This window comes from Sinohyriopsis cumingii, chromosome 5 (assembly GCF_028554795.1).
Source record: "Sinohyriopsis cumingii isolate HCF-2022 chromosome 5, ASM2855479v2, whole genome shotgun sequence".
Classification (NCBI taxonomy): domain Eukaryota; kingdom Metazoa; phylum Mollusca; class Bivalvia; order Unionida; family Unionidae; genus Sinohyriopsis; species Sinohyriopsis cumingii.
Genome location: NC_142965.1, coordinates 134,308,738 through 134,335,967, shown reverse-complemented (window position 1 = coordinate 134,335,967; position 27,230 = coordinate 134,308,738). Strand labels below are relative to the sequence as shown.

Sequence of the window (27,230 nt, the reverse complement as noted above, 5' to 3'; positions counted from 1 at the left end):
TTTAGAAACAAAACTCCCCACTTTTGGTACTTCAGATGTATAATCATTGTTCTGCAGTAGATTTGTCAACTAAACCCTGATATCTCAGGACCCGGTTATGTCAATGATTTTTTTGACACCCCGACATAATCGAGATAACCGGGTTTGACTAATCCAATTGGAAGTGATTTAGCAGTGACAAAAGTTTTGATGGATTGGACAAGGGTAATACTATGCTCCTTTGTATTTGTTTTGTATGTGTAAATAATGAAATAAATATATTTAATTTCACATGAAGTCAGGGAATTATACACAATTCCAACTCTTGCATTATTACTATTTGACATGTTGCACAGTACCATTATTACTATTTGACATGCTACACAATACCATTATTACTATTTGACATGTTGCACTGTACCATTATTACTATTTGATATGTTGCACAGTACCATTATTACTATTTGACATCTTGCACAATACCATTATTACTATTTGACATCTTGCACAGTACCATCATTACTATTTGACATCTTGCACAATACCATTATTACTATTTGACATCTTGCACAGTACTATAATTACTATTTGACATCTTGCACAGTACTGTTATTACTATTTGATATGCTGCACAGTACCATTATTACTATTTGACATCTTGCACAGTACCATTATTACTATTTGATATGTTGCACAGTACCATTATTACTATTTGACACCTTGCTCAATACTATTATTACTATTTGACATTTTGCACAATAACATTATTACTATTTGACATTTTGCACAATACCATTATTTCTATTGACATGTTGCACAGTACCATTATTACTATTTGACATGCTGCACAGTACCATTATTCATGCATCAAATGTTTTCAGTACAAGACTTTGATGCATATTAAATGACATGCAAATTCTTTCAGCTATCCCAGGGAATGATTCTTTCATTGACACAGTAGATATCCATGCCTTTGCCAGTGAGTCGATGCTGAACAGTACAGTTCCATGTGAACCAAAGGACATATATATGATTCAAAATCAGATCTCAAACCTTTACAAGGTACAGTGTGTTAATATTATGCTAACATTGATCATAACAACAAGGTTATCAAATTATCAGATTTTTAGGAGCATGACTCTTTTTGCAAATTTAAAAGATGTTTCTTTTGGTAATTACTATTTCTTCTGGGAATTACTATGCCAGAATGCTTGACTGATAGTTGAGTATCAGTGTATGAAATTTTTTATTTGGTATGTTATATTTGCTAAATTCACAAACAAAGAAAATAATGTTAACATTTTAACATAAAATTAAAGAGGTAAATGAAAATTGCATTTAATTATTTCCTTATTAAGTGACATTGTCCTTGGTCAGTTGAAAATATTCTGCGAATTAGTTTTCAGCCTCACATGTTTTCTCAGGTCTTAAATTTTGTGTACTGATTTCTATTTGGTGCTTTATGGTTTTAGTATTTTTGTCAGTCCCCTATCTGATTGATTGGCTGATGGGTTGATTGAGTTGTTTTTGTTCATTTAAATGTCTAGCTCTGTCATGATCAAAATTGACATATACCACCACCAACAGCAGGCTGGTTGCCAGCTTTACCAAGTGAGGTACTTGGTTGTGCTACTCACAGACTGGTTGCCAGTTTTGTCAATGCAGACATCAAGAGTGAGGTACTTGGTCATCCTGCAGTCAGGCTGGTTGCCAGCTGATGAAATGCAGATGTCAACATGGAGTTATTTGGTCATACTACTCACAGGCTGGTTGCCAGTTTTATCAATGCAGGTGTCAAGAGTGACGTACTTGGTCATACAACTCACTAGCTATTTGTCAGTTTTATGATTGCAGATGTCAGGAGTGAGGTACTTAGTTATACTACTCACAGATTGTTGCCAGTTTTATCAGCACAGATGTCAAGAGTGAGGTACTTGGAAATACAGCTCACTGGCTGGTTGTCAGCTTTATCAATACAGTTGTCAAGGGTGAGTGAGGTACTTGTTCAAGCTATTTATCAATACAGATGTCAAGAGTGAGGCAATCAGTCAAGCAATTTATTAATACAGATGTCAAGAGTGAAGTGATTGGTCAAGCTAGTTATCAATACAGATGTCAAGAGTGAGGTACATGGAAATACAACTCACTGGCTGGTTGTCAACTTTATCAATACAGATGTCAAGAGTGAGGTAATCAGTCAAGCAATTTATCAATACAGATGTCAAGAGTGAGGTAATTGGTCAAGCTATTTATCAATACAGATTTCAAAAGTGAAGTGACTGGGCAAGCTGTTTATCAATACAGATGTCAAGAGTGAAGTAATTGGTCAAGCTATTTATCAATACAGATGTTGAGTGAAGTGATTGGTCAAGCTGTTTATCAATACAGATGTCAAGAGTGAGGTAATTGGTCAAGCTATTTATCGATGCAGATGTCAAGAGTGAAGTGATTGGTCATGCTATTTATCAATACAGATGTCAAGAGTGAGGTAATTGGTCAAGTCTATTTATCAACACAGATGTCAAGAGTGAGGTGATTGGAGAAGTTATTTGGATAGTTGACGTTGCATATTGGTAATGGAAGGTATACACATTTTGTGCTTTTAGTTGCTTATATTCAACATGTTCCTGAACCATGTTCAGATGTTAAAGGCATTATAAACACCATGAACTCTATTATATTATAGCTTGCATTAATTTTCCCACTTTGTGTGTTGAAACTGAATTTCCTCAAAAATTGTTTATTGTTTCACATGTTTGTATTATGCTTTCAGATAATTTAGTTGCTATCCATGTGAAATACTTCAGCATATCTTCCCATAATGGCCTGAAGTCAACATTGCAGTTAGATTAGGATTTTACAATGATAAGTCAAGGACCTAAAAAAACAGTTAAAACAGATTAGATTATACAGAAGAGGTCATCAGGAAAATATTACACGCTGTACTAATTGGAGCCACCTGACAACCCCATTTTCCTTCAGCAGCCCCAGATTTTTTTTGTTCTGAAATATCCCAATCAAAAGTTAGTAAATATTGCCTACCAGAACCAGCAATGAAATTTCTGGTATCTTTCCACCTTCCTCTTTGAAAGGAAAATTGACACAAAAAGCAATGTCTTCTTTAATCAGTAATGCAGTGTATTGAAGCAAAATTGGGTGACGGTAATGTCTACAAATCATTGCATTGGCAAAGTTAACTTGGCCTGTTGGGCCTGTTTAGGTGAAATGAGATATACTGAGCTGACTTTTTTGTCTGAATCACCTCCTAGCATGGACCCTGTATGTTGTTGTTGTTGTGGGGTTTAACTCCATATTTCAGCACACGATAGGCTATGCATGGCGGCCAATATTAATGGTGGAGGAAGGACCCAGGAAGATCCACCTGGCAAGCTTTCTCACATACCCATGTTAGCCAAATCCTAGACTTGAACGCACGCTGACAGAGGTAAGATGGCAGTGATCTATAATGGAGAACGCTTTAGACCAATCGGCCACTCTGGGCCCCTGGACCCTGTATGTATTGGTATTATCCAACATATGTTGTCATGTATTGCTTCCATAATTGACACTCTTTTTGTTGTCTAGCTATTTGGATAGTTGACAGAACATATTGGTAATGGATGGTATATACATTTTGTTTTTTTTTTAGTTACTTATATTCAACACATGGATTGAAATTCATCTGCCAAGGTTATCATGGTCTGGTGTTAAACGCAAATGACTTTTTGACTACTTTGAATGAACCAATTCATGGTTTTTATCACATTCTATTTCATGCTTTTTTAATTGAAAATGGAATATAGTTTTAAATTCTGTTTAATATTGCTTTTTTTTTAAATTTGTGTCTGCTTGTTAAATAACCTGCAAAGATTCCTTGTTTTAAAAACACAGAACTTGAATTCATTGTGAACATAGCTAAAGGTGCCATACGATTATAAGGTACTTTTTTGCCAGTAACAACACCTGCAAGTAACAAAAAGAGTTATTATCCTGCAGCCTTAATTGATATTATGTTAGATAAATAAACGTGTATGTTCATATTAAAGACTTTTTATATAAATTAAGCTATTTTAATACCAAGAAAGTGACAACAGCAGAAACTTCTACTACAATACTTTTTAAAAAAGGCAACATCTCTACAAAACAAGAACAAATTATATAACTGTTAGTCATTTTGGTTTAAAATACATTTTTTTTGCATCAGCTATAAAGGCAAATCTGAAAATAAATTGGAACAGAAATTACAAGAAATGAAATTTATGAGGTTAAAAACTAAGTCTATGTGGTAAAATTCCCAAAAGTACTCATTTTGTGAGGACAATTTGGTGTATTTCTCACAAAAATTTGGGGGGTGACAGAATTTGAATGTTGGAATCATCCCTTGAGACTGATTGTGATAGTCTGTCATTTCTTGAGAGGCCAGTGGGTTAGTGACCCTCTTCTGCAGCTCTTTTTCAATCCAGCTGAATCACACATGGAAAACTCACATAATTAGGTATAATTTCAATCCAGCTGAATCACACATGGAAAACTCACATAATTAGGTATAATTTCAATCCAGCTGAATCACACATGGAAAACTCACAAAATTAGGTATAATTTCAATCCAGCTGAATCACACATGGAAAACTCACATAATTAGGTATAATTTCAATCCAGCTGAATCACACATGGAAAACTCACAAAATTAGGTATAATTTCAATCAAGAACCACATGGCAAACTGACATAATTGGGCATAATTTCGATCATAAATCACACATGGTAAATAGGAGTAATGAAAATTATTGTGACATAGCTACAAGTTAAGTGGTTATAAACTGTTGACATTGACCATATTGGGCATTCATCACAGTGCTACAACTTAACAAGACCTGGGGACTTCTACTAGGTAAACATCAGGATTCTTGATTGCATTAACTTAACAAGACCTGGGGACCTCTACTAGGTAAACATCAGGATTAATGATTGCATTAACTTAACAAGACCTGGGGACCTCTACTAGGTAAACATCAGGATTAATGATTGCATTAACTTAACAAGACCTGGGGACCTCTACTAGGTAAACATCAGGATTCTTGATTGCTTTAACTTAACAAACCTGTGGACTTCTACTAAGTACAAATCAGGAATCTTGAATGGTTTGACTTAACAAGAGCTGGGGATTCTACTAGGTAAACATCAGGATTCTTGACTGCTTTGACTTAACAAGACCAGGGCATGTCTACTAGGTAAACATCAGGATGCTTGAGTGATGTGACTTAACAAGAACTGGGGACTTCTACTAGGTAAACATCAGGATTCTTGATTGCTTTGACTTAACAAGACCTGGGGACCTCTACTAGGTAAACATCAGGATTCTTGAGTGCTTTGGCTTAATGGGGCCTGGGAATTCCTACTAGGCATACATCTGCCTTTCTGGGTGTTGCAACTGAACACAACCAGGGGATTCCTAAAAGGTGTACATCTGGCTCCATGAGTACTACAGTGTAACAATGCCAAGGTGCTATAGCTGGACATGTATCAAGCTTCCTGAATCCTACAATGTTACAACACAAGAAGACTTTGGGAGATGCCATGTGGTTTTACCAGTTGAATTGGACGCAGTTAGAGGTTTTTCAACAAAATAAGAGATCCCTGTAATACATCAGTGGTCACATACCTTAGGAGTCTGTGTTGCACACATGTACCTTCTCTCTGTATGAATGTTTGGAATATCCGTCACTAGGCACCATCAGAAGTGATTACCCTCTGAGTTTGCCACGTTCCTTGCGAAAAGAATATTTTGGTGGCCAGTGGTGTCAATTCAGGGCTAGAGTGTCATCACTGTATTGTCTCAACATCAGTCTATAGCAGATTCCCTGTTCAGACTTTGGGGGATGCCATTGGTAGACTTCTTTATGCAAGGCTAAACATAAAATTCCCCTTTTATGCTCCCCAGTCCCTGACCAGAGAGCCTGGGCAGTGGATGCTTTTAGCCAGAAGTGGTATTGTCAGCTTGCTTACACCTTTCACCGCTCAGCTCATTTTGATTTTGATGGCTCCTCTGTAGGCCCACCAATTTTGGTCCAATGATCTTCTCACTGACAGCCTGATCCAGGAGAAGGGACCTCCTGTCACAGCACAGGGACTCTCTCAAGACATCAGCCCACAGATTACGTACCTTCATGCTTGGTTCGTGTCAGACAATCTCTCCATCTGAACAAAGCTGCAAAGTATATCATTCTGGCCAAGAGCAACTCGACATCCAGGGTCTAACATGACAGATGGAGAATTTTGTGCTGTTGGTGCAGTAGGAAGCATTGATCCTAGCGGTCCATCTGTGAATGTAGTGGCTGATTTTCCTCTCTTCCTTTTTGAAGAGACACAATGCTTGTATTGTACCATCAAGGGCTATAGGGCAGCCCTTTCCAGCACACTCAAATTTTCTAAATGTCTAGCCATCAGTTTGGTGAGCTACAAAAATTAATGCCTAACTCTCTAATGCCAAGATGAAATTTCTTGTGTATCTTATGGTTCTAAACCAAAACTACCTTTGAACATTAGGCTGAAGCTTCTTTTGAGAACTTTACCTTTAAGACAAGACAGTTTTCCTGCTGTTTTTAGTATCTATGAGATGTAGGAGTGGGCTTCTTACCTTATTGCTAGAATTAGGCTGGCTGCATTTCCGTGGCAGCTAAGGGTCAGTTTGTCTTCTTTGCTAAGCCTTTTAGTAAACACCCAGCTTCCATCAATAAATTCAGCCCCATGTACTTATCTCAAGTCTCAGCTGTATGTGTGCTGGGGATAATTAAAATCGACTTATATGTCGGGCAGTGTGGATTGTTTTAACTATCAGGACCTTTCCCTCATGGAATTTAAAGCTCGTGAGGTTCATGACTGTGTCAACTTTTGGGCTGGTCTAACTCATTCATTGTTGGAGGATGTGATGAATTCTTCACACTACCTTCTCCACCTTTCATCTTTGCTCCTTGGCACACCAAAAGCAAATGCATTTTTTCTTTAGGGCCTGTAGTTGTGGCACAAAAAGTGGTTCAAATGAATACCAGCTTACTGTAATCAACACTCTTACTGTAAAGGTGGGTATTTCCTTGTATTCTTTTCTAGCTTTTATGGGGTCATCAGCCACCCACCATACTGGAAAATTCACCTACGCAATAGTCACCATATTGCTGATCTTAAAATGTATTGTCCTAAGGGCTGTTTGGTTGGTTGGTTGGTGGGGGGGTAAAACCAGTTTTAGTGATGCAATAGTTTTCTGTTGCTATTACCAGATACCCTGCTCCCAGCCAATACTGATGTCCCTCTAATGGTCATTGTCCATAAAAATGATGAAAACTACTGGTCATTTGCGGGGTCATAGGACAGGCTTCTGGAACCTTCCAGAAAGCGACCTTATGGGAGGATGAAAATTTCATCATACAGACAAGGGTATCCATCCCAAAAAGGTTAGCTGCACAATAGTAATAGTTAAATATTGCATCATTAAAAATCCCCCCTCCACCAGAGAAAGTAAATTTTATTTCACATATGTATTTTCAATGTGCATCATGTGGTTTTAAGGCACCATCTGTGTCCAGTAAGATCCAGCATGTTTATCTCTCACAGATGGTTTAGAAGGTCTCAGAAATCTATTCAAGGTCAAAATCTGCTCAAGGTCAATCTGTATTGGGATAGTGTCATCACTGTCTTAACACCCTACATGTATGCAGTAGTGTGGCAATTGCATGTCTGTAGTAGGCTGTGGCACCTGCATGTATGAAGTAGGGTGTTGCACCTACATGTATATAATAGGGTGTAATACCAACATGTATGTAGTAGGGTGTAATAACAACATGTATGTGGTAGGGTGTGGCACCAACATGTATGCAGTAGGGTGTAATACCAACATGTTTGTAGTAGGGTGTGGCACCAACATGTATATAATAGGGTGTAATACCAGCATGTATGCAGTAGGGTGTAATACCAACATGTATATAATAGGGTGTAATACCAGCATGTATGCAGTAGGGTGTAATACCAACATGTATATAATAGGGTGTAATAACAGCTTGTATGTAGTAGGGTGTAATACCAACATGTATATAATAGGGTGTAATACCAACATGTTTGCAGTAGAGTGTAATACCAACATGTTTATGTAGCAGGGTGTGGAGCCAACATGTCTGTGTGAATAAGAAATGACAAAGTCTACTATTAAAATAGCAAAATGCAGGAAAACTTCCAAATGAAGACCACTAATACAGATGAGGAAAAGTAGATTCGGTGTGAAGATGGTCTAATGTTTAAGGCAAATTTAGCTTTTTTACAAAATCTGTGGATTTAAATAAATGCTAACAAAGATGGTCTTTTTTTGGTACAGTAAAAAGTGTCACTATAGTAGTATTGCCCTCTATCTCTTTTCAGACAATGGAAGACCTTGTGCATAGAGTTGATACCACCATGAGTCAGAATAAAAATGCTATACCAGACCCTTATATCAGCCAGTTGGAGGAACAGATTCACAAGAAGTTTGATAACCTCTCTGCCCAACTGACACTCCTCAACAACCGAGTCACCATGTTAGAATCTCAGGTAATTTCATCTTATACTGATTTTTGTAAGAACAGAGTATTTTGGGATAGTTCTGCATGTTAGATTTTCTTTAAAACACTTATTGGAAGAAAAAATTCATCACATTGAGTTTTGCAATGGAGGCATGATTTCATAATGATATTATGTATCTTGCAAAATTCTTATATTTTGGGAAAATTGAATTTGTGTGAGCTATGGCCAGGTGTTCAGTTTAGACAAACTGTTGGATTGTGCAACTAAAATTCTTCACATGCTGCCTGCACAAAAATAGTATTAACGTTTTATATTTATATGACTTTGTATAAGCAGTGCAAATTTTCTAAAGGAATCATATTTGACATAGCACAGTCAAAACTCCCTTAAAGAGCAGCATGAGAAAGGGAAAAAAAAAAACAGTATTTTTATATGAACTGACCGTATTTTATCCAACACAAGTTTTAATTAAGGTCTAGAATTAAGATATTTGAGTAGATAATTTTTAAGTCCAGACTTGTGTTTAGTAGTTGAAATTCAGGCCTGGTATGCTTCAGTGCTAGCAGTTGAAACAATACCTTCAATAATCACAAGCTGTTACACTCACAATGCAAAAGATGCAAAACCAATCATTTGCAAGTTATATTTTAAGTTCAGTTGTTTATTGGTTAGAGTTCTATTTCCCTACAGTTCAGTGCAAGCTACAAGCATACCAAATGGTTAAAATGCTGTACTGTTTTTCTGACTGCTCTTCTTTATCCTATATTGTAAAAGTTGCAAGTCACTTTCTTAGCATGCCTACACTAGGCTATACCCCAGTGCTGTAGTTGATATCGGCATTGGCTCTCCATCACTATGAAATACCCCATGTTATAGTTGTTATAGTTGATACCAGCATTTCCCCACCTGTTCTATGCTATACCCACATGTTGTAGTTGTATGAGCATTGACATTAGGAAATGTACACATTTTATATTTAAGTCAGTATCTCAGATACTATTGCCTCTGTGACCTGTTTTTATTTTGGCACACCTTTTACATTTAGGTTTGTTTCTGGGACTTTTGTGGATATACCATCATCAAATTAGATATGTGCATGCATCCCAAGGACTACCACAGCAAAATATCAAAATAGGTCACAGTGACCTACCTTTTAAGTTACAGTAATAATGTGCACCTTTTATGTTACGGTCAGTTCTGTGACTGTTTCTTGTACAGTCACGAAACATGTACCACATTTGTTGGCCTATAAATTAATACTTCTTGACCAGGAAGTCTGGGCTTCATCATATGCTCTGAATCGGATTATGTATGGATTATGTCATTCAAATCACTGATTGTATGTTATGTTTTTTTATGTAAAATTTATTTTTTGCAAAGTACAAAAAATGATGCGTAAAAAAATATTATCATTTATGGAAAGAGATTGTATCAGAAAACATCTGGGACCTGGCATTGAGAAAGATTTTAAAATATATACATGATCATCAGCATTACAATCACATACATCAGATGTTATTACAATCACATACATCAGATGTTATTACAATCACATACATCAGATGTTATTACAGTCACATACATCAGATGTTATTACAATCACATACATCAGATGTTATTACAGTCACATGCATCAGATGTTATTACAATCACATGTATCAGATGTTATTACAATCACATACATCAGATGTTATTACGCTAAAGCATCATACACTAATAATATATGTAGTTTAAATATTTTACCTATATGTGTCTTAGAATAGAACACTTTAGAAACTGAATAACCATGACAAAGACTAAAGTATTCCGAGATGCATATAATATTCATGAAACTGAAAGCTGCTAGTGAAAAAGACAAAGCCAGGGTATTGATCTTTCCTTGCCTTTTACTCCGCATCAACCTATGTGGGTGAAGGACGGAAAATTTACAAAAGGAACGAATTCAACTTACACTTCACATTGACTTTTATTGGCCAGCAAATATGGTATATGCAAGCAGAGGAGTAAGTACTCCCTCTTTATGACACTGTTCATGGAAGAAATGAAAGTTTAATAGGTGAGAGAACATCATTTTGAGGAATATTCTAACAAGGCAGTGTCATAGCAGTTCTTTAAAACACAAAATTAGGATATTTAATGAGATGAATTACATTGTAATTGTTTATTAGCCACAAACTAAAATTGATAGAAATAATTAGGCTGCAATAATAAAGTAAAATACAACAAAATTTATGAGATTCATGACCTTACCCCTGTTGTAAGATTGGCAGTGGTATACTGAGGGGCTTTATAGTGAGGGACAACTCTACTGTATAGTATATAAAAACAGGTCACTGTGACCTACTTTTTACAATCCAATAATTCTGTACACCTTGGATGTTTTAATGAGTTCTTGCTTATACATATAAGTCAATCAAACTTGAAATGAATGTTCATTCTATTAAGTGCAGCATTACCACTCAAAGAAATGTGTGGTGCGCATGCAATCTTTGCTTCTTCTGACAACTTCATTTCTTATTTTGTACTTGATATTATTTTAGGTACAAGAATTGACCTTCGTGGATTACAACACAAGAAGAAATTTCCCCGTTGCCCAGATTAAGTTTGCTGAGAAAGCAGAAAAGCTCAATGATGATGGTCTTTTAGAGAACCAGGAGAAAACAAGTAAGCCGGATTTTCTAATCCATGTAAGATTTTGATCTCAGTTTGATTACTAGCATGAATCAGTACTTTTTGGACTATGTTTACTATATATATATATATATATATATATATATATATATATAGAGTGTTTTCCTTTTCACAAGGAATTTACCATGGATATAGAAAAATCTTCCACAGTTTTCTTTGTACAAACTTGTGCCAGAGCATAAGGGAAGATTTTGGGCATGAGTAAAATGTGTATGATTATTGTTCTTGTATGATCTACTGTATATTTTGGGACACCATATTTCTTGGGAGACCATAAATTAATTATCAAAGTAAATATTTTTTTGTTCACTGTACGTTTTGGGACAAATCTTTTTTTGTCAAATTGTATGTTAAAGGACACCTTTTAAATCATTCAAAAATTACATATCAGAAAATGCAGTAAAACTTAAATTTTATTTTACAAAAATACAAAAATGTATTCATAAGATAAAACTTATTCCACTGCAGCATCACCTCATCAACCCAAGCCTTTTCCTGCACATGTACAATCCATCCTTTCAGTGCATGAATATTTTTTACCTCCCTTATGCTATGAAAAGTATCATTGGAGGCAACACATTTCCATTTGTGGAAGCTGCCAGGACTAATATTTGATTTTTTAGCTGCACCATTTGTGCAAATTCTCACTTCTAACCCACTTCTCTGGGTCCTGAGTGGCCGAGTGGTCTAAAGCGCTCTATGTTACAGGTCACTGCTATCTCACCTCTGTCTGCGTGGGTTCGAGTCTAGGATTCGGCCAATGTGGGTATGTGAGAAAGCTTGCCAGTAGCTTCTTATGGGTCAGTGGTTCTTCCTAGGGTTTTCCCGGGTTCTGCCTCCACCATTAATACTGGCCGCCATGCATAGCCTATCATGTGCTGAAAAATGGCGTTAAACCCCACAACAACAACAAAAACAACAACAACAATAACAACCCACTTCTAATTAACAGTCCGTCTAAGAATGAGATCCAAGTACACTGGAGTTTCATCCATGTTAATGATCATATTGTTGGTGAAATCATCTTCTCTTCTGACTTCATGAATTCATCATATGATTTTATTTTCTCCTCGAAATCTTCTGGAAGACACTGGGTCATTGATGTCCCTGCAGGAATCACTACAATGTGTCACCTTACAGTTTGTTCCATTGTTTCAATTTACTTTTAAAATTCCAGTGAATACCAGTAAAAAGAAACCAAAGTTGGCTTCCCCACTTTAGCCAACTTTATGCTTGTGTGCTTATGTGTGTGTGTGTGTGTGTATGTATATATATATATATATATATATATATATATATATATATATATATATATATATATATATAATTACCACTCTTAAAAAATACAAAGTTGGCTTCTGGGGTCAGGTTGCTTTATAATAAAATAACTTTATATTTGATATTCTGCTGGCTTGTTCAAACATAGCATTTAATGCTCACTACCAGTTGTGTTTATTCACTACCAGGGCTTTTATTTGTTTGCCATCTGCAATTGTAATTGATACAAATGGGCATTGATGTTTGCCGGGAAATATTATACACATCAGTAACTTGCTTTAATAATACATTTTGTAACCCATGTTAGAGCAAAGATTGTAATTTGCACTGACAGGGAACATATTTTCAGATAATAATTTGTATTTGTGAGATACTGTCATATATTTAACATATATGGATGTAATAAAATCTTGGCTATTTTGTACCTTACACCATGTCATGCATGAATGGCAATGCCTTTAAGCAGTTGGGTGATATTTCTCTCTTTCTCTTGTGATTTTGTTGGATCCAGTGTTCAATCTGATAACATATTCAAACCTTTGAGTACAACCAAACACGATTAGTTTTTCTATATTCATGTCAGTGAACAATGTGTTATACACTGTCTGACACAAGTGATACACGATGTAGTATGGATGCATATGATACATATACAGAGTTTGTGGAAATATTTCTTTCGTTAATAAATTGCTCACGGATGAAGAAAAGAGGAATCGGTGATAACAATGTAAGGTTAGTTTCTTTCATTTTATTATCACATGAGCATTTTGTTTATCTATTGTATTGTAGCATGCTGTGGGGTGTCACAAATTCAACACAGATTTATTTTGTTTCTTAAGTCTTGTGACATGAACTATTTTGAAAAACAGTTTCACTATAAGCTCAGGGACAGGAAAAAAAGATTTTTTATCATGTCCCAAAATGTATGGTAAATACAGTATTGCTAGGTACATAAATCATTTAGACATGTTGGATGGAGTTTTGAAAACAAAAACTGTACTCTGAAAGAACATGCAATTCCCATATTAGAATAGCTAATATTATAATATCGTATTTTCAACCAGGATAATAAAAAAAGGCTTGTCGTGTATAAAGTGTCAAACCCTGTGTTTAAACAAGGTATGCATGAAATGGCCCCAAACCATAAAGAAACATTTCCGAAATCCAATAGAGAACTTCAGAATTTTGTTGCTAAAATTATCTTAACGTGAAACTTAAAGGCACTAAATGTATGTTGCAAAGAAAATTATTTTAAAAATTAAACAAAGGTCAGGCATTTTTTTCGGTAGCTTCCATATAATTGGTTGAATGTATTTAATATGCACAGATGCGTTTGAATGCAAGTCTGAAAGACATTTGTTTCAGACTCAGGATTTCTAAACAGTATAACTGTCAAAACAAATTGCTTTGTCCCTTGTGAGACTTTCCACAAGTCAAATTGGCTTTTGTGTCCAGACTTTACACAAATCATAGTATCACAAGTCCAGACATTCCTAAATGGCCTCAGCAAGACTTTCCACAAATTGGGTTGGCCTCAGTTGAGACTTTCTTCAAATCTGAGTGGCCCTAGCCTGCACTTTCCACAAATCTGATTGTCCTCAGCCCAGACTTCTTCATAATCAAACCATTTAATTGTTCATAAGGTTATGTGGTAAAATAATACAAATTGGAAAGAGTTTGTTTCATCTCCATTTTAAACTTTACAATGTTAAAACTAGCAGATTGGATTAGAAAATAATTAGAGAATGGAAATGGAGACTGGCAAGAGTTGGGCCACTAAGTCAGCAGATGGAAGAGGAATCAAGAACAGCAAATTATGGTGTCTGTATTAAACGTTGTTTATACAGTTTCCAAAATTATAGCCTGTAAGTTTGTTCCGCCCATAGCCAACAGTGTGGACGGACATGGTTACATTGTCCAGTCCATCATTGTGGACGGACATGGTTACATTGTCCAGTCCAACAGTGTGGACGGACATGGTTACATTGTCCAGTCCAACAGTGTGGACCGGCATGGTTACATTGTCCAGTCCATCAGTGTGGACGGACATGGTTACATTGTCCATGGTGACATTGTCCAGTCCATCAGTGTGGATGGACATGGTTATATTGTCCAGTCCAACAGTGTGGATGGACATGGTTACATTGTGCAGTCCATCAATGTGGACAGACATGGTTACATTGTCCAGTCCATCAGTGTGGATGGACATGGTTACATTGTCCAGTCCAGCAGTGTGGACAGACATGGTTACATTATCTAGTCCAACAGTGTGGACGGACATGGTTAAATTGTCCAGTCCAACATCCATTCTATGACAATAATTTTTGCATAATTCCTTTTTTCATTCTTTTCCTTTTAACATTTTATTTGGTTCCAATAACTGATATTCATGAAATTTTGAACAAATATTCACTGAAAGTTTTTGTTCATTTTTTGGATTCGTGGATGACAATGTCAGTCAGCTGTTCTTTTCCAGATGGTGATGATACACTAATGAGGTCAGTACAGGGCCTCAGGTCAGATGCAATCTCATCCAGTTTTTGCTCCCCTATTCGATGTCCTGAGGGAACAGTGTACACCCAGCATCATGGTAAGCTGGAATCAGCCAATGATGACACCTTTGCGATGGACACAGAGGAGGATGCCAGGCGATCCAGCACACCCACAAACACTGAAAGCCAGGCTTTATGCAGGAGTGTACCTGATTCCTTTTCATTCCATTTCACCGATGCCGACACACAAGAGAAAGCACTGAGGATCAAACAAATGTAAGTTGATTTCCTAACAAATCCATGAATAAGCAAGTGAAGCAATTGTCAGTGGGATTAAATTTTTACTTCCTTGTCCAATATTCTATGTTATATTGTTGAGTTTTCATGCTTCCATTGGCTAACTACAGGGATTTATTCTAGGATGGTACACATTTCATCTCGAATTTGGGAGACTCTGCCTTGCCAGATACTGTTGCTGCACATGAACATGATATGATGTTATGTGATGTACTACATTTATTTGCCTTCTGTCTTTGGAACTGTGTGTCTAAGTTGTCATGTGGAGTATACAAGTTGAGATCCTTTAGGAGAAGGCAATAACAGAGTAACTGTAGTCACATTGGCAAGCTTTCTTAGTATTATCTACACAAAAAGAAATATTCTTGCGATTTTCTTCATTTGAAGATGTCCTTAATAATTATCCCCATGCTTTTAAAGATGCACATAAATATTGTAATACAGTCTGTCTGTGCATATGTATGTCCTTGAACTCATACTCCAATAAGCTAGATGCATAAAACTTTGGTCAGCAGTAATCCTGTGGGGATAGATTGTGCCAGCACTTTTGACATTTTTATCCTGTTCGGAGGGGAGAAGTTAGCATTGGTTTTACATAAATTTCAAATTACTCTATATTTCTCACATGTTAAAGAATCAGGATTTCTGGATTCACAGTTGTAGTTGATTACAGAGTATAGTTTTTTAGATTCATTACAAGGTACAAAAAGCTAACAGTGGCCATCGTGAGACTGATATACATCTTTTGGGGAAATTAAATAGAAGTTGTTCCATTCTGAAAAACCAGAATTAGGGATTTACAAATGAATTCAATCACATTGTTTTAGTGGGATGAATTTCTGGTAAGTTTGGTTACATCCTATAATCCAGATTAATGTGCAATATGATTTCATTCAGAGAATGTGTTCTGTTTGGTTATTGTGTTATTTGTAAGTAGACTGTGTTCTGTTTGGTTATTGTTTTATTTGTAAGTAGACTGTGTTCTGTCTGGTTATTGTGTTATTTGTAAGTAGACTGTGTTCTGTCTGGTAATTTTATTTGTATGTAAATGTTAACATACATTGAACAAGTTTTCTTAGGAACACTTTTTAACCAGAAGAGTTCATTACCAGTTTTTATATAATCAGCATTTAGTGGTATTCTGTTAGAGGTCGATGACCAGTATTTTAGTTTTTTATTTGCCAGAATTATAATCCTTACTGGATCTAAGATGTTTTGGTCATTGTGTGTTTGTTATGTGAACCCTAGCCTTATGTTTAACAGTGGAAACCCATGTCCACTACTTAAACAAGTTCAGCACTTTTAATTAAGAATTATTTTGTACTTTAATAATTTTCAGCATTCAGTAAAGCAATATTTAGAACAGCTGGATTTTAGTGTGCATGCTACATAAAAGGCCACAAATATTCGTACTCAATATGGCAAAAGAGCCACAAATATTCATACTAAATAGGCAAAAGAGCCACAAATATTCATACTAAATAGGCAAAAGAGCCACAGATATTCATACTAAATAGGCAAAAGAGCCACATATATTCATACTCAATATGGCAAAAAAGCCACAAATATTCATGCTCAATTCGGCAAAAGAGCCACAAATATTCATACTAAAATGGCAAAAGAGCCACAGATATTCATACTAAATAGGCAAAAGAGCCACAGATATTCATACTAAATAGGAAAAGAGCCACAGATATTCATACTAAATAGGCAAAAGAGCCACAAATATTCATACTAAATAGGCAAAAGAGCCACATATATTCATACTAAATATGCAAAAGAGCCACAAATATTCATACTAAATAGGCAAAAGAGCCACATATATTCATGCTAAATAATGTTGCAACGCTTACCAAACTTTATAAATGTATACATGGTATACATTGATTGAAATGATTCAGAACCAACCTTTTCCCGGATCTGCCCATTAGGATTACAGATAACAGCAATTTATCTGTAAGCCATTAATTGTCTGCATGAAGCTTGTAATTGTTTAATTTGCTGTACGTATTATGGCAGAATTCATTTTGTTCAGGCAAGACTGTTTAGAGATGATTGTGTTTGTTTAGACATGATTGTGTTTGCTTAGACATGACTGTTTTTAGACATGATTGTGTTTGTTCAGACATGACTGTTTTTAGACATGATTGTGTTTGCTTAGACATGACTGTTTGTTAAAACCTGATGGTGTTTAACATATCAGACAGTTTAGGTAAAACATCCCAAGGATCATTGTTATATCATTTTGTTCTGCTGTGTGCATAATGTTTATGTAGATCTGGGTCTAAGCAGTAGAGAAACAACATGTACTCAATTCTGTTGATGTATTAAGTGTAAACCAATCAGTATCAGTGTTGTCTGTAGTTAGACACTACTAGGTCAATCAAGAATTCTTGAGATGGTTTCAAAAGAAATTGTGTTATCTTGAATTCCTTGAAATTCTTTTTTGGACAGTAGAGTATCCATCCGCTTAAGAGATTCTTTTTGACTTTATCATTGCTTTGTGGTTGGTGCTACTGTATCTACAATGTTTAGGAGTTACAAAGAGACCTTACCATTGCTGTGTGGTCAGGTACTACATTATATACGATATTAATGACTTACAAAGAGACCTTACCATTGCTATGTGGTCAGGTACTACAGTATCTACGATATTGATGACTTACAAAGAGACCTTACCATTGCTATGTGGTCAGGTACTACAGTATCTATGATATTGATGACTTACAAAGAGACCTTACCATTGCTATGTGGTCAGGTACTACAGTATCCACGATATTGATGACTTACAAAGAGACCTTATCATTGCTATTTGGTCAGGTACTACAGTATCTACGATATTGATGACTTACAAAGAGACCTTACCATTGCTATGTGGCCAGATACTTCAGTCTCTACAATGTTAAGGAGTTACAGAGAGACCTTACCATTGCTATGTGGTCAGGTACTACAGTATCTATGATATTGATGACTTACAAAGAGACCTTACCATTGCTATGTGGTCATGTACTACAGTATCTACGATATTGATAACTTAGAAAGAGACCTTACCATTGCTATGTGGTCAGGTACTACAGTATCTATAATGTTTTGGAGATATAAAATAGATATTATTAAGGACTTAGATTCATCACTCAAATCCATGAAAGACTACTGTAGATCCTCATATACAAGTGGGATCAGCTGCAAATAATATGACCCTGATCTGCCAGTGCATTATGCAACGGTTGATAAAGGCCTGTTTTGTTTGTTTTTACTGATTACTCCTAACCAACTTCATAAACCCAGATCTGTCATGCATTGTACAGTGGTAAATCTGGGTCTAGTTTGCAATTGGAACAGCTTATAAACAAGTATATACAATTTATGTATGTGTTGTTTTTTTCTTCTCCAGGTTACAGAGCACAGCAGGATTGCTTAAGCCATCAGTACCAAATATACTTCAATCAGAAGAGTCCAAATTCAGTACAACCAAGTGATTTCAATATTTTATGGACAAAAAGAACTGCACATTACCCTGTGAATAGAAAGGCATTGGATTAATAAGCAAAAGTGTTAATAATAAAAGCAGTTCAAGACCAGTGATCTTGAAAGACTATGATTTCACAGTTAAATTCTCAGGTAGAGATCTGACTTTGGAATAGTTCCAGAGTCAAACCAATTTGTGAGCTTTTACCGGAATTGTGTTTGTATTTTTTGTTATGCTTGCATTTAGAAGATGGTGAGACACGTATTACTATTTGGATGGCAACATCAACATTAGACTGATCATTGTTATGAGACTGGTCAAGTTTTTGCAAGTCAGACTGGTATTTAGTTGTGGTACATCATAGATTGCTAGTCAGACATATTTAGTTGTGGTACATCATAGATTGCAAGTCAGACTGGTATTTAGTTATGGTACATCATAGATTACTTGTCAGACTGGTATTAAGTTGTGGTACATCATAGATTGCTAGTCAGACTGGTATTAATTGTGGTACATCATCAATTGCAGGTGAGACAGTGCTTTGTTTGGGACCCTTCTTTTATATTTATTTTTTTACACTAAAACTGACATTTAAACAATTGAATGTTGCCTTTCATCATACATGGCTCTTATTTTTGTTTCTAAATGCTGTATATTTTCACTCTGTTTTTGTACGTTGGCTTTATGTTATTTCTGTGTTATATTTGAATTATAGGGACCATTTCTAATATTCATGAATGGAAAGTCACAAAATCACTTGTACACAGAGAATTTACGTGCCTCTCTTTTACATAATGAATATTTCACCATGTAGATACAGACAAATAAAGGCATACAGACAAATAAAGGCACACAGACAAATAAAGTTACATAGGCAAATAAAGGCACACAGACAAAGGCATACAGACAAATAAAGGCACACAGACAAATAAAGGCACACAGGGAAATAAATTTACATAGGCAAATAAAGGAACACAGACAAAGGCATACAAATAAAGGCACACAGAGACAAGTAAAGGCAAATAAAGGCATGCAGACAAATAAAAGCAGTGAGAACTCGTGTGCTGACAGATGATATGTATGAATGATTTCTTTGTGACTTAAATAGTAAGAATGATTATTTACTTGTTAGATATTCCAAAATAAGATTTTCCTAAACTATATAAAAACAATCAATGCTCCTTTTCTACGGGTAAATCTACAGGTAAAACAGTGTTACCTCGTCATTCATTTCAGTTACCCTTCTTTTTCCCCTGAAAGTAACTACTATTCTTCTAGCTGTGATATATTTTGCGTTATGGTATTAACAATCTAGTTACTTCAGTCTAATTTAGCCTGTCAGCAATTTATTTATTCAGTGTTCTATCATTAGTAATTAATGTTTTAAAATTTGTAATTACTCATGTACTCTTGCAATCTCCTCACCAATGAAGTAGTAATTACTTTTGCTATCTCCTCACTAGTGAAGTAGTAATTACTTTTGGTTTACAACCTCATAACTGTGGTTGTAATTACTTTGCCATCTCCTCATCAGTGAAGTAGTATTTACTTTTGCTGCCTCCTCATAAATGAGGTTGTAATTACTTTGCCATCTCCTCGCTAGTGAAGTAGTAATTACTTTTGTTATCTTATAAGTGAGGTTGTAATTATTCATGTTATCTCCTCAGAAGTGAAGTTGTAGCTCTTTTTGCTGTCTACTCAGCAGTGAAGTTTGGAGTGGATATTATATTTGAATATTTATGACATTTGTTTGTTCATGTACTTACCATCTTTACTTGTCTATAAATCGAGTCCAACTGCAAGCAACATAGACCCCAATTTGCCATTGCATCATGTGCTAGCAGATCAGGGTATATGGTGTTCATATAAAGATTACTCCTAACAAAATACAGAGATCCAGATTGGATGACACATTATATGATGGAAGATCTAGGTCTGTGCAGTTTTTTATACTTGGACTAGACTTGAAAGCAAATATTGAAGGTAAATATTTCCATTTGCTAACATGTTACCTGATCATAATATGTTAGACATCCATTCACAACCTCACAACTCCAGACCGCCTGTGCTAAAAATTATATTAACCATATTAATTTTTTATGTTTTAGCATCAAAAGTGCTACAAGGTCATTTGCTTCTCTAGGTTATAGTGGTCTTCCCCAATTTTCAATTACCACTTCTGCAGACCTGCCAACTCTTACGATTTTGCCACAAGTGTTAAGAAAATTACCCTTAAAATACTGACTTATGGCATACTAGCAAAAACTACACAAAAATGATTGTTACTGAAGAATCCAGATAATTGGTTCATCCATGTTTTATTTGGATCCCAGTTTCATCTTAGAATTATTGAAATTAGTCAGTGAACCAGACAAACTTTACAGCAGCACCCCAGGCGCTTTGAACTGCACCTATTTGTTCATGCGAAGCGTCTGCATGATCAAACTGTTTATAGAGTTTTTAAAAATGGCATACAGAAAGTGATGCATGTTTAAGATGAAAGGGAAAATAAGCTTCTAGAAAAGTGTTAATAATCAACACAGAAGAAAAAATATAGTATTCAGATTCTTGTGAATAAAAGCTGGAAAGGACACAATTACATTATTGGATATCATGTGCCAATTTGAGTAAGTCTCGTAGAGGGAGATATGATTGCCGTCATCATGTGAAATGGTAAAGAATTTCAAAGAATTATGTCAAATTTGAGAGATAGCAACAATCCATCGAGCTGGATAAGGTTTGGAACTACAGTTTGTGCTACTGTACTAATTTTAAATAAAGTCTACATGTACTTTACAAACTTTTCAGTTGAACATAATGTTTATTGTCAGTGCTTCAAACTTTTAATTATGTTTTGCAGCTTTACAAACAGTTATTGATATTTTGTTACACCTTACTGAAAACTGGTCAATCTTATGGAAAAAAATCAACTGCCTTACTGAGACGGACTTGCCAGGGTTGGCAGGTCTGCTTCTGCTTGATCAGCAGAATAGTAGTTATTATATAGGCAAAACCTGTTATAACGCGATTTGTTATAATGCGATTCCACTTATAACACAATGGCAGCATGGCACACATTTCTTTATTTAAGGCGACCTCTCTTTTTAACATCCTATATACATGCTCTCAGAAAAGCCAATTATTTGTATCCCTAGCATATTTTTTATCCGAGCACTGCGTTTAATGTTGCCACCATGCACCGTTTTCGTCATATTGGCCTGTATATAATTCAAAACTGAAGTATATTTGATGTCTGATGAAACCCAGTAAACAAGACAAATGATATATGATAGGTTAGTTAAAACTGATGACATCGAAATTTCGATGTACATTTTCAGTGAGGAAGTTTTTGGAAAAATTTGTTAACACAGTCCAGCTTATATTTGGGATGTTATTATTTGGACCCTGAGCATTGCGTTATAATGGGTTTTACCTTTACTAAGATGAGAAGAATGGCTAGAGTTATATTTTTTAAGTTAAAGAGCTCAGTGTTAAGATTGAAACTGGACATGCATTATTGCACATTTATTAGCCACTGAATAATATAAACAATATAACTTTAAAAGCAATAGATTTTAACTGGTAAAAAATAGTCTAGATCCATATCTTCAATGATTACTGTGATTGTTGCATCCAGTTCTAGCTGTAAGGAAATTTTCTAAATTTTTTGTAACAAGCAATTCCAGGACATAGAAATGAAACAGAATACTTTCCAAAGCTAGGTACTATGGAACAATACATAAAACATCAAAATAATCTTTATCATTTTGAAAACAATATATCCATTTTTACAAGTTTTGAACATTTCTTGATCTAGTTTTATTGTAATATGTTGTTTCCTAGGACATTTAAGAGTCAGTTAAAAGTTTGTTGAGATTTTCCATTGCAGGTATCAGCCAATGTACACAGATAATTCGTTAATACAGTTTTATGTGAATTTATTTTTATTTAATTTTTTTGTGAAGACTAAAAAAATAATGAAATTATTTGTAAGAATGGAAAAATTATGATTCATAAATGGCTATAATGATTGGTGTTTAAATTAATTGAATTTTGTATTTTTTAGTGAAAATTACAGGCAGTAAATCCAGAATTTCAAGTTATACGATTTTGAGTCACATGACTACACTTGGGAACTATCACACAATTTATGTGTTAGCTGCATGTCCAGACATTTCTCTCAGTTTTAACACTGACTTTAAATGTCAGCAAACTTTCAGGTAAGTTTGAAGTCAGATATATTTGAAAATTTATAAATTCCATTAATTGAGGAAAGTGAGGTGACTTTGGTTTGCATTATTTTATTGGTGAAATTAGTCTTCAGGTTTTTAATTTGTCTTTTAAAATCTTCAGCAAGTATATGATCACACTGAAAATATTTTTGATAAATAGGGTCATTATCTCTAATGTTATTAAATTTATTCCAAAATGAACATTTTCTGATTTGTTTTCAACATATTTACCATTTATAAGGCTTTGATAAAGATAAAAACAATAAAAACACACCTTCCATTCATTGTAAGGCTTATTATAACTTGGAGCCACTTTTGGATTGTCTGAGACATCTCTTATGCTTTAACCATTTTTAAAGCTAAGCAGTTCTATACTTTGAAATATAAACAAATTTGTCAAAAAAGATGTCTGAAATAGTCTAAGTGTCTTTTGGAATCTGTTGGAAAAATGCATATATTGTCAGCCTTGGACATTAAAAGTCTCTAAAATGTACATAAATAGCCTTTTCCATTTGGCCATGTTTGTTCTTAAGTATAATAATAATAATAATAATAATGAGGACTTTGTATAGTGCCTAATCTTTAGAAGCTCTAAGCACTTTACAACATCAGACAACACCTATAAGAAAAAAAAACATATATAATGATATGATTACAAACACAAACACCATGAATTTAGAAAACATAGAAAAAACATGCTGAGAATATTTAAGGTAGGAAACATTATTAGGTCTTTAAGTTTGTTCTTGCAGTCAAAATAAGTGAGTTTTGAGAGCACTCTTGAATGTGATTACTGTGTCTTTGTGTCGAAGTTCATTGGGCAATTCATTCCACGTTGCTGGGCCCTGGTATGCAAAAGAACGCTGTCCATATGACCTGAGACCATAGTGGCAGCTGAGTTTGAAAATAGACCTTTTCCAGTGAATGACAGGAGAGGTGCATCATGCTTACTATATAAATTATGACATGTAAATGTGAAATTTACTTCTGTATCCATATTTGATCAGTATCCATACATTATTTGCATTACAACTATACTAGTTTGAGAAATATATTTATTTTTGGAAAATTTATTTAATAGCATTATTTAATTATATATTTATATGGTATAAATTTATCATGCATTTTCTCAATATCTAATGCAGTTAATTTGGTTTCAAAATATTTGTTCTATGTTTTATTAATAAAATCAATGTTTTTGCAGGATTATTTTTACTCATTTAAAACTCTCTTGTTAGGTAGAGAATCTATGCCAAAAAAAATTACCCCTTCGTAAATGGGGGATAAATCAGAGCATTTCATTTTTTCACAAGAACTCTATCTGATGGCTCCAGCAAAATTGGTCATATAAAGACGGGTTTTTATTAGATGAGATAGAGCCAGATCATACGGTACTGCTTACTTGATTTGGAGGTTTCCCACCCATCATGATGGGGCAGTTAATCCCCCCCTCCATATTCACCCCAAGTTGAAGCGCTAAGATGGCGTAAATACATGACAATTACCCATTGCAACTCTGTAGCATATTTGAGGACCTTGTCAGAGTAATCGACGGTTGAACAGCAAGTGTATGAAGATCACCCATGGAAGATCAGATTCAAAATCAGATACCAGATGAAGAAATGTCTTTAAGACAATACAAGAAAGTGGGTCCTTTGACCTTGAAAAATGAAATTCATGGTGTTGTCTTAAAAACTTGAATTTTGAAAAAGTTGGTCTTATCCTTAAAATGTCCTTAAAATTGATTTTTAAACTCCTTCAATTTTTTCCCAAAATCCATGTATTTATCTTAGGGAATATAAAATATAAAAACTGAATAAAGTATATCTCTCTTAAGTTCAGATTTTTTTTTTGTTTCTGTATTTTCCAAAAACTGAATAGATAAATACCTAACATGGGATGAAATTAGTTGATTTTTCTTCTACTCTTCTACATATTGATTGAGTGATGGATTAATTTATGTTTTGAAAGTACTTGAAAACATTGTAAAAAGTCCTTGACAAACAACTCTCTGGGACTGCATGAACCATAAAGAAATTTGATTTAATATTGGATTTAACAACAAATAACATTATATCTGAAGAGCTATTACTCTTGCAATCAACAAATAACATTATATCTGAAGAGCTATTACTCCTGAAGTCAACAAATAACATTATATCTGATGAGCTGTTACTCCTGAAGTCAACAAATAACGCATATGAAGAGCTATTACTCCTGCTGTCAACAAATGACATTATATCTGAAGAGCTATTACTCATGCTGTCAACAAATAACATTACATCTGAAGAGTTATTACTCCTGCTATCAACAAATAACATATCTGAAGAGCTATTACTCCTGCTGTCAACAAATGACATTATATCTGAAAAGTTAATACTCCTGCAGTCAACAAATAGCATTATATATGAAGAGCTATTATTCCTGCTGTCAACAAAAATCAGATATAGAAAAATGGAAGTATTATGATTATAAAGATGAATACACACAATGAAAGCGAGAGACATGCAGTAATAGATGCATATTTAAAGATTTTAAAAAATTAACAAAAATATTAAGAAATGGTAAAATTAAAATGCAATATATACCGATACAACACATACAATGTTGCTAACAAGAACATCTGAGACAGATACATGTATAAGGAGGAGGAAGATGATAAACTTAAGCCATTTTCTTAAATGCTACTTTATTGCAAGGGCTTAAGAATGTAAGAGTCTTCAAAGCAAACACCAATGCCAAGCAAACCATTAGTCTGGGCTGTTGTAGTTTATTTTCGTTAGCTGATTTAATAGGATCACCTACATTTGTGATGATGGTGGTTATTCAAGTTGAAATAATTATTTATTGATTGATCTAGTGTCGCATCTTTTCCTTTGCTTTATGTACGGATTTAAAATCAAAATAACTATAAGCTCTTAAAGATATTTCCTGCATAATATGAAAGTTATGATACCAGCATGCCTTGAAGAACCTTTCAGTCTTCATCTTTAATGCTGATGTTCATTCTGTTTATCGTACTTCATTGTAATTGCTTGTAGTGGCCATTAACATGGTATGAAATAAAGTCACCATGGAAAACATTTTTAACAGGCAAAGACACCAGAAAATGTGAATATTAGCAATTAAATATTTTTTATGTGTTGTTGATCTAATCAAGGAAAATTAACAGATTTTAAGTTTCAGAAAACTCAAACTGTATCCGATTGTGTATATGGTTGTGTGAATCTCTGGGTATTTAATCGTAAAATTTTGATTTTTACTTTGATACACAATTATTGCTCACGAGTCCAGTGACCTAAGTGGTTATAGTGTCCACTGCATGAGTTCAAACCCTGGACAAGTCATGAAAAAGGCTTATAAAAATGGTACTTGCTGCTGCCTTGCTTGGTGCTCAGTATTAAGAGGTTAGTGTTAGGACTGGTCGGCCTGGTGTCAGAATAATGTGAATGGGTGGGACATGAATCTACGTGTCTGCGGCATGATGCCCCAGTGCAAGACATCACTATAAACTGTCACACTGCAGATGTTGTAGCGATATGACTGCAATTGTTAAAGGTATGTTAAAAATCCAAAACACACGCACAATTATTGCTCAAGTGATTAGAATTTGTTTTATGTACTTAATGTCAAAACTTTCTACATTGTCATTTTGAGCAGTAACATTTGTTTAGCTTTGTGCTAATGCTTTTCAAAGTTCAAGAAACAATGAATAATTTTTTAGATGACTTTGTTTCATTCTTGTTGTTAATGTAAAATAATATTTTTTCTGACTAGAAATATTTTAATAATGAACAAAAATATCTAGTATCCGTAGTCAAATAGACTTCTGTTTTCATGAGTTCTCTTTTTATAGGAGTAATTTATTCATTCAAGGGTAAGTTCATTTTTCTATAGGAATAATTTATTCAGTCACGGGTAAGTTCATTTTTCTATAGGAGTAATTTATTTATTCAAGGGTAAGTTCCCATTTCTATAGGAGTAACTTATTATGTCAAGGATAAGTTCATTTTTCTATTGGAGTAATTTTCTCAGTCACGGGTAAGTTCATTTTTCTATAGGTGTAATTTACTCATTCAAGGGTAAGTTCCCATTTCTATAGGAGTAACTTATTCAGTAAAGGGTAAGTTCATTTTTCTATTGGAGTAACTTTTTCAGTCATGGGTAAGTTCCCATTTCTATAGGACTAATTTATTCAACCAAGGTTTAAAAGCTTTTCTTTTCAGTTTCTAGTTTCTATCATGCA

The 27,230-nt window shown here is 34.7% G+C and overlaps 1 protein-coding gene across 1 annotated transcript in view; it reads left to right on the top strand.

Annotated features, from left to right (window-relative positions):
- LOC149800276 (uncharacterized) overlaps nt 1–24,193 on the top strand; it is a 42,655-nt gene extending 18,462 nt beyond the window's left edge. Inside the window, exons 8-12 of the mRNA XM_089959862.1 lie at nt 905–1,041; nt 8,385–8,552; nt 11,066–11,189; nt 14,971–15,262; nt 18,678–24,193. Coding sequence (XP_089815988.1) covers nt 905–1,041; nt 8,385–8,552; nt 11,066–11,189; nt 14,971–15,262; nt 18,678–18,762 — 806 coding nt within the window. The 3' untranslated portion in view covers nt 18,763–24,193. The remainder of the gene's footprint in view (nt 1–904; nt 1,042–8,384; nt 8,553–11,065; nt 11,190–14,970; nt 15,263–18,677) is intronic.
- The last annotated feature ends 3,037 nt before the right edge of the window (nt 24,194–27,230 follow it).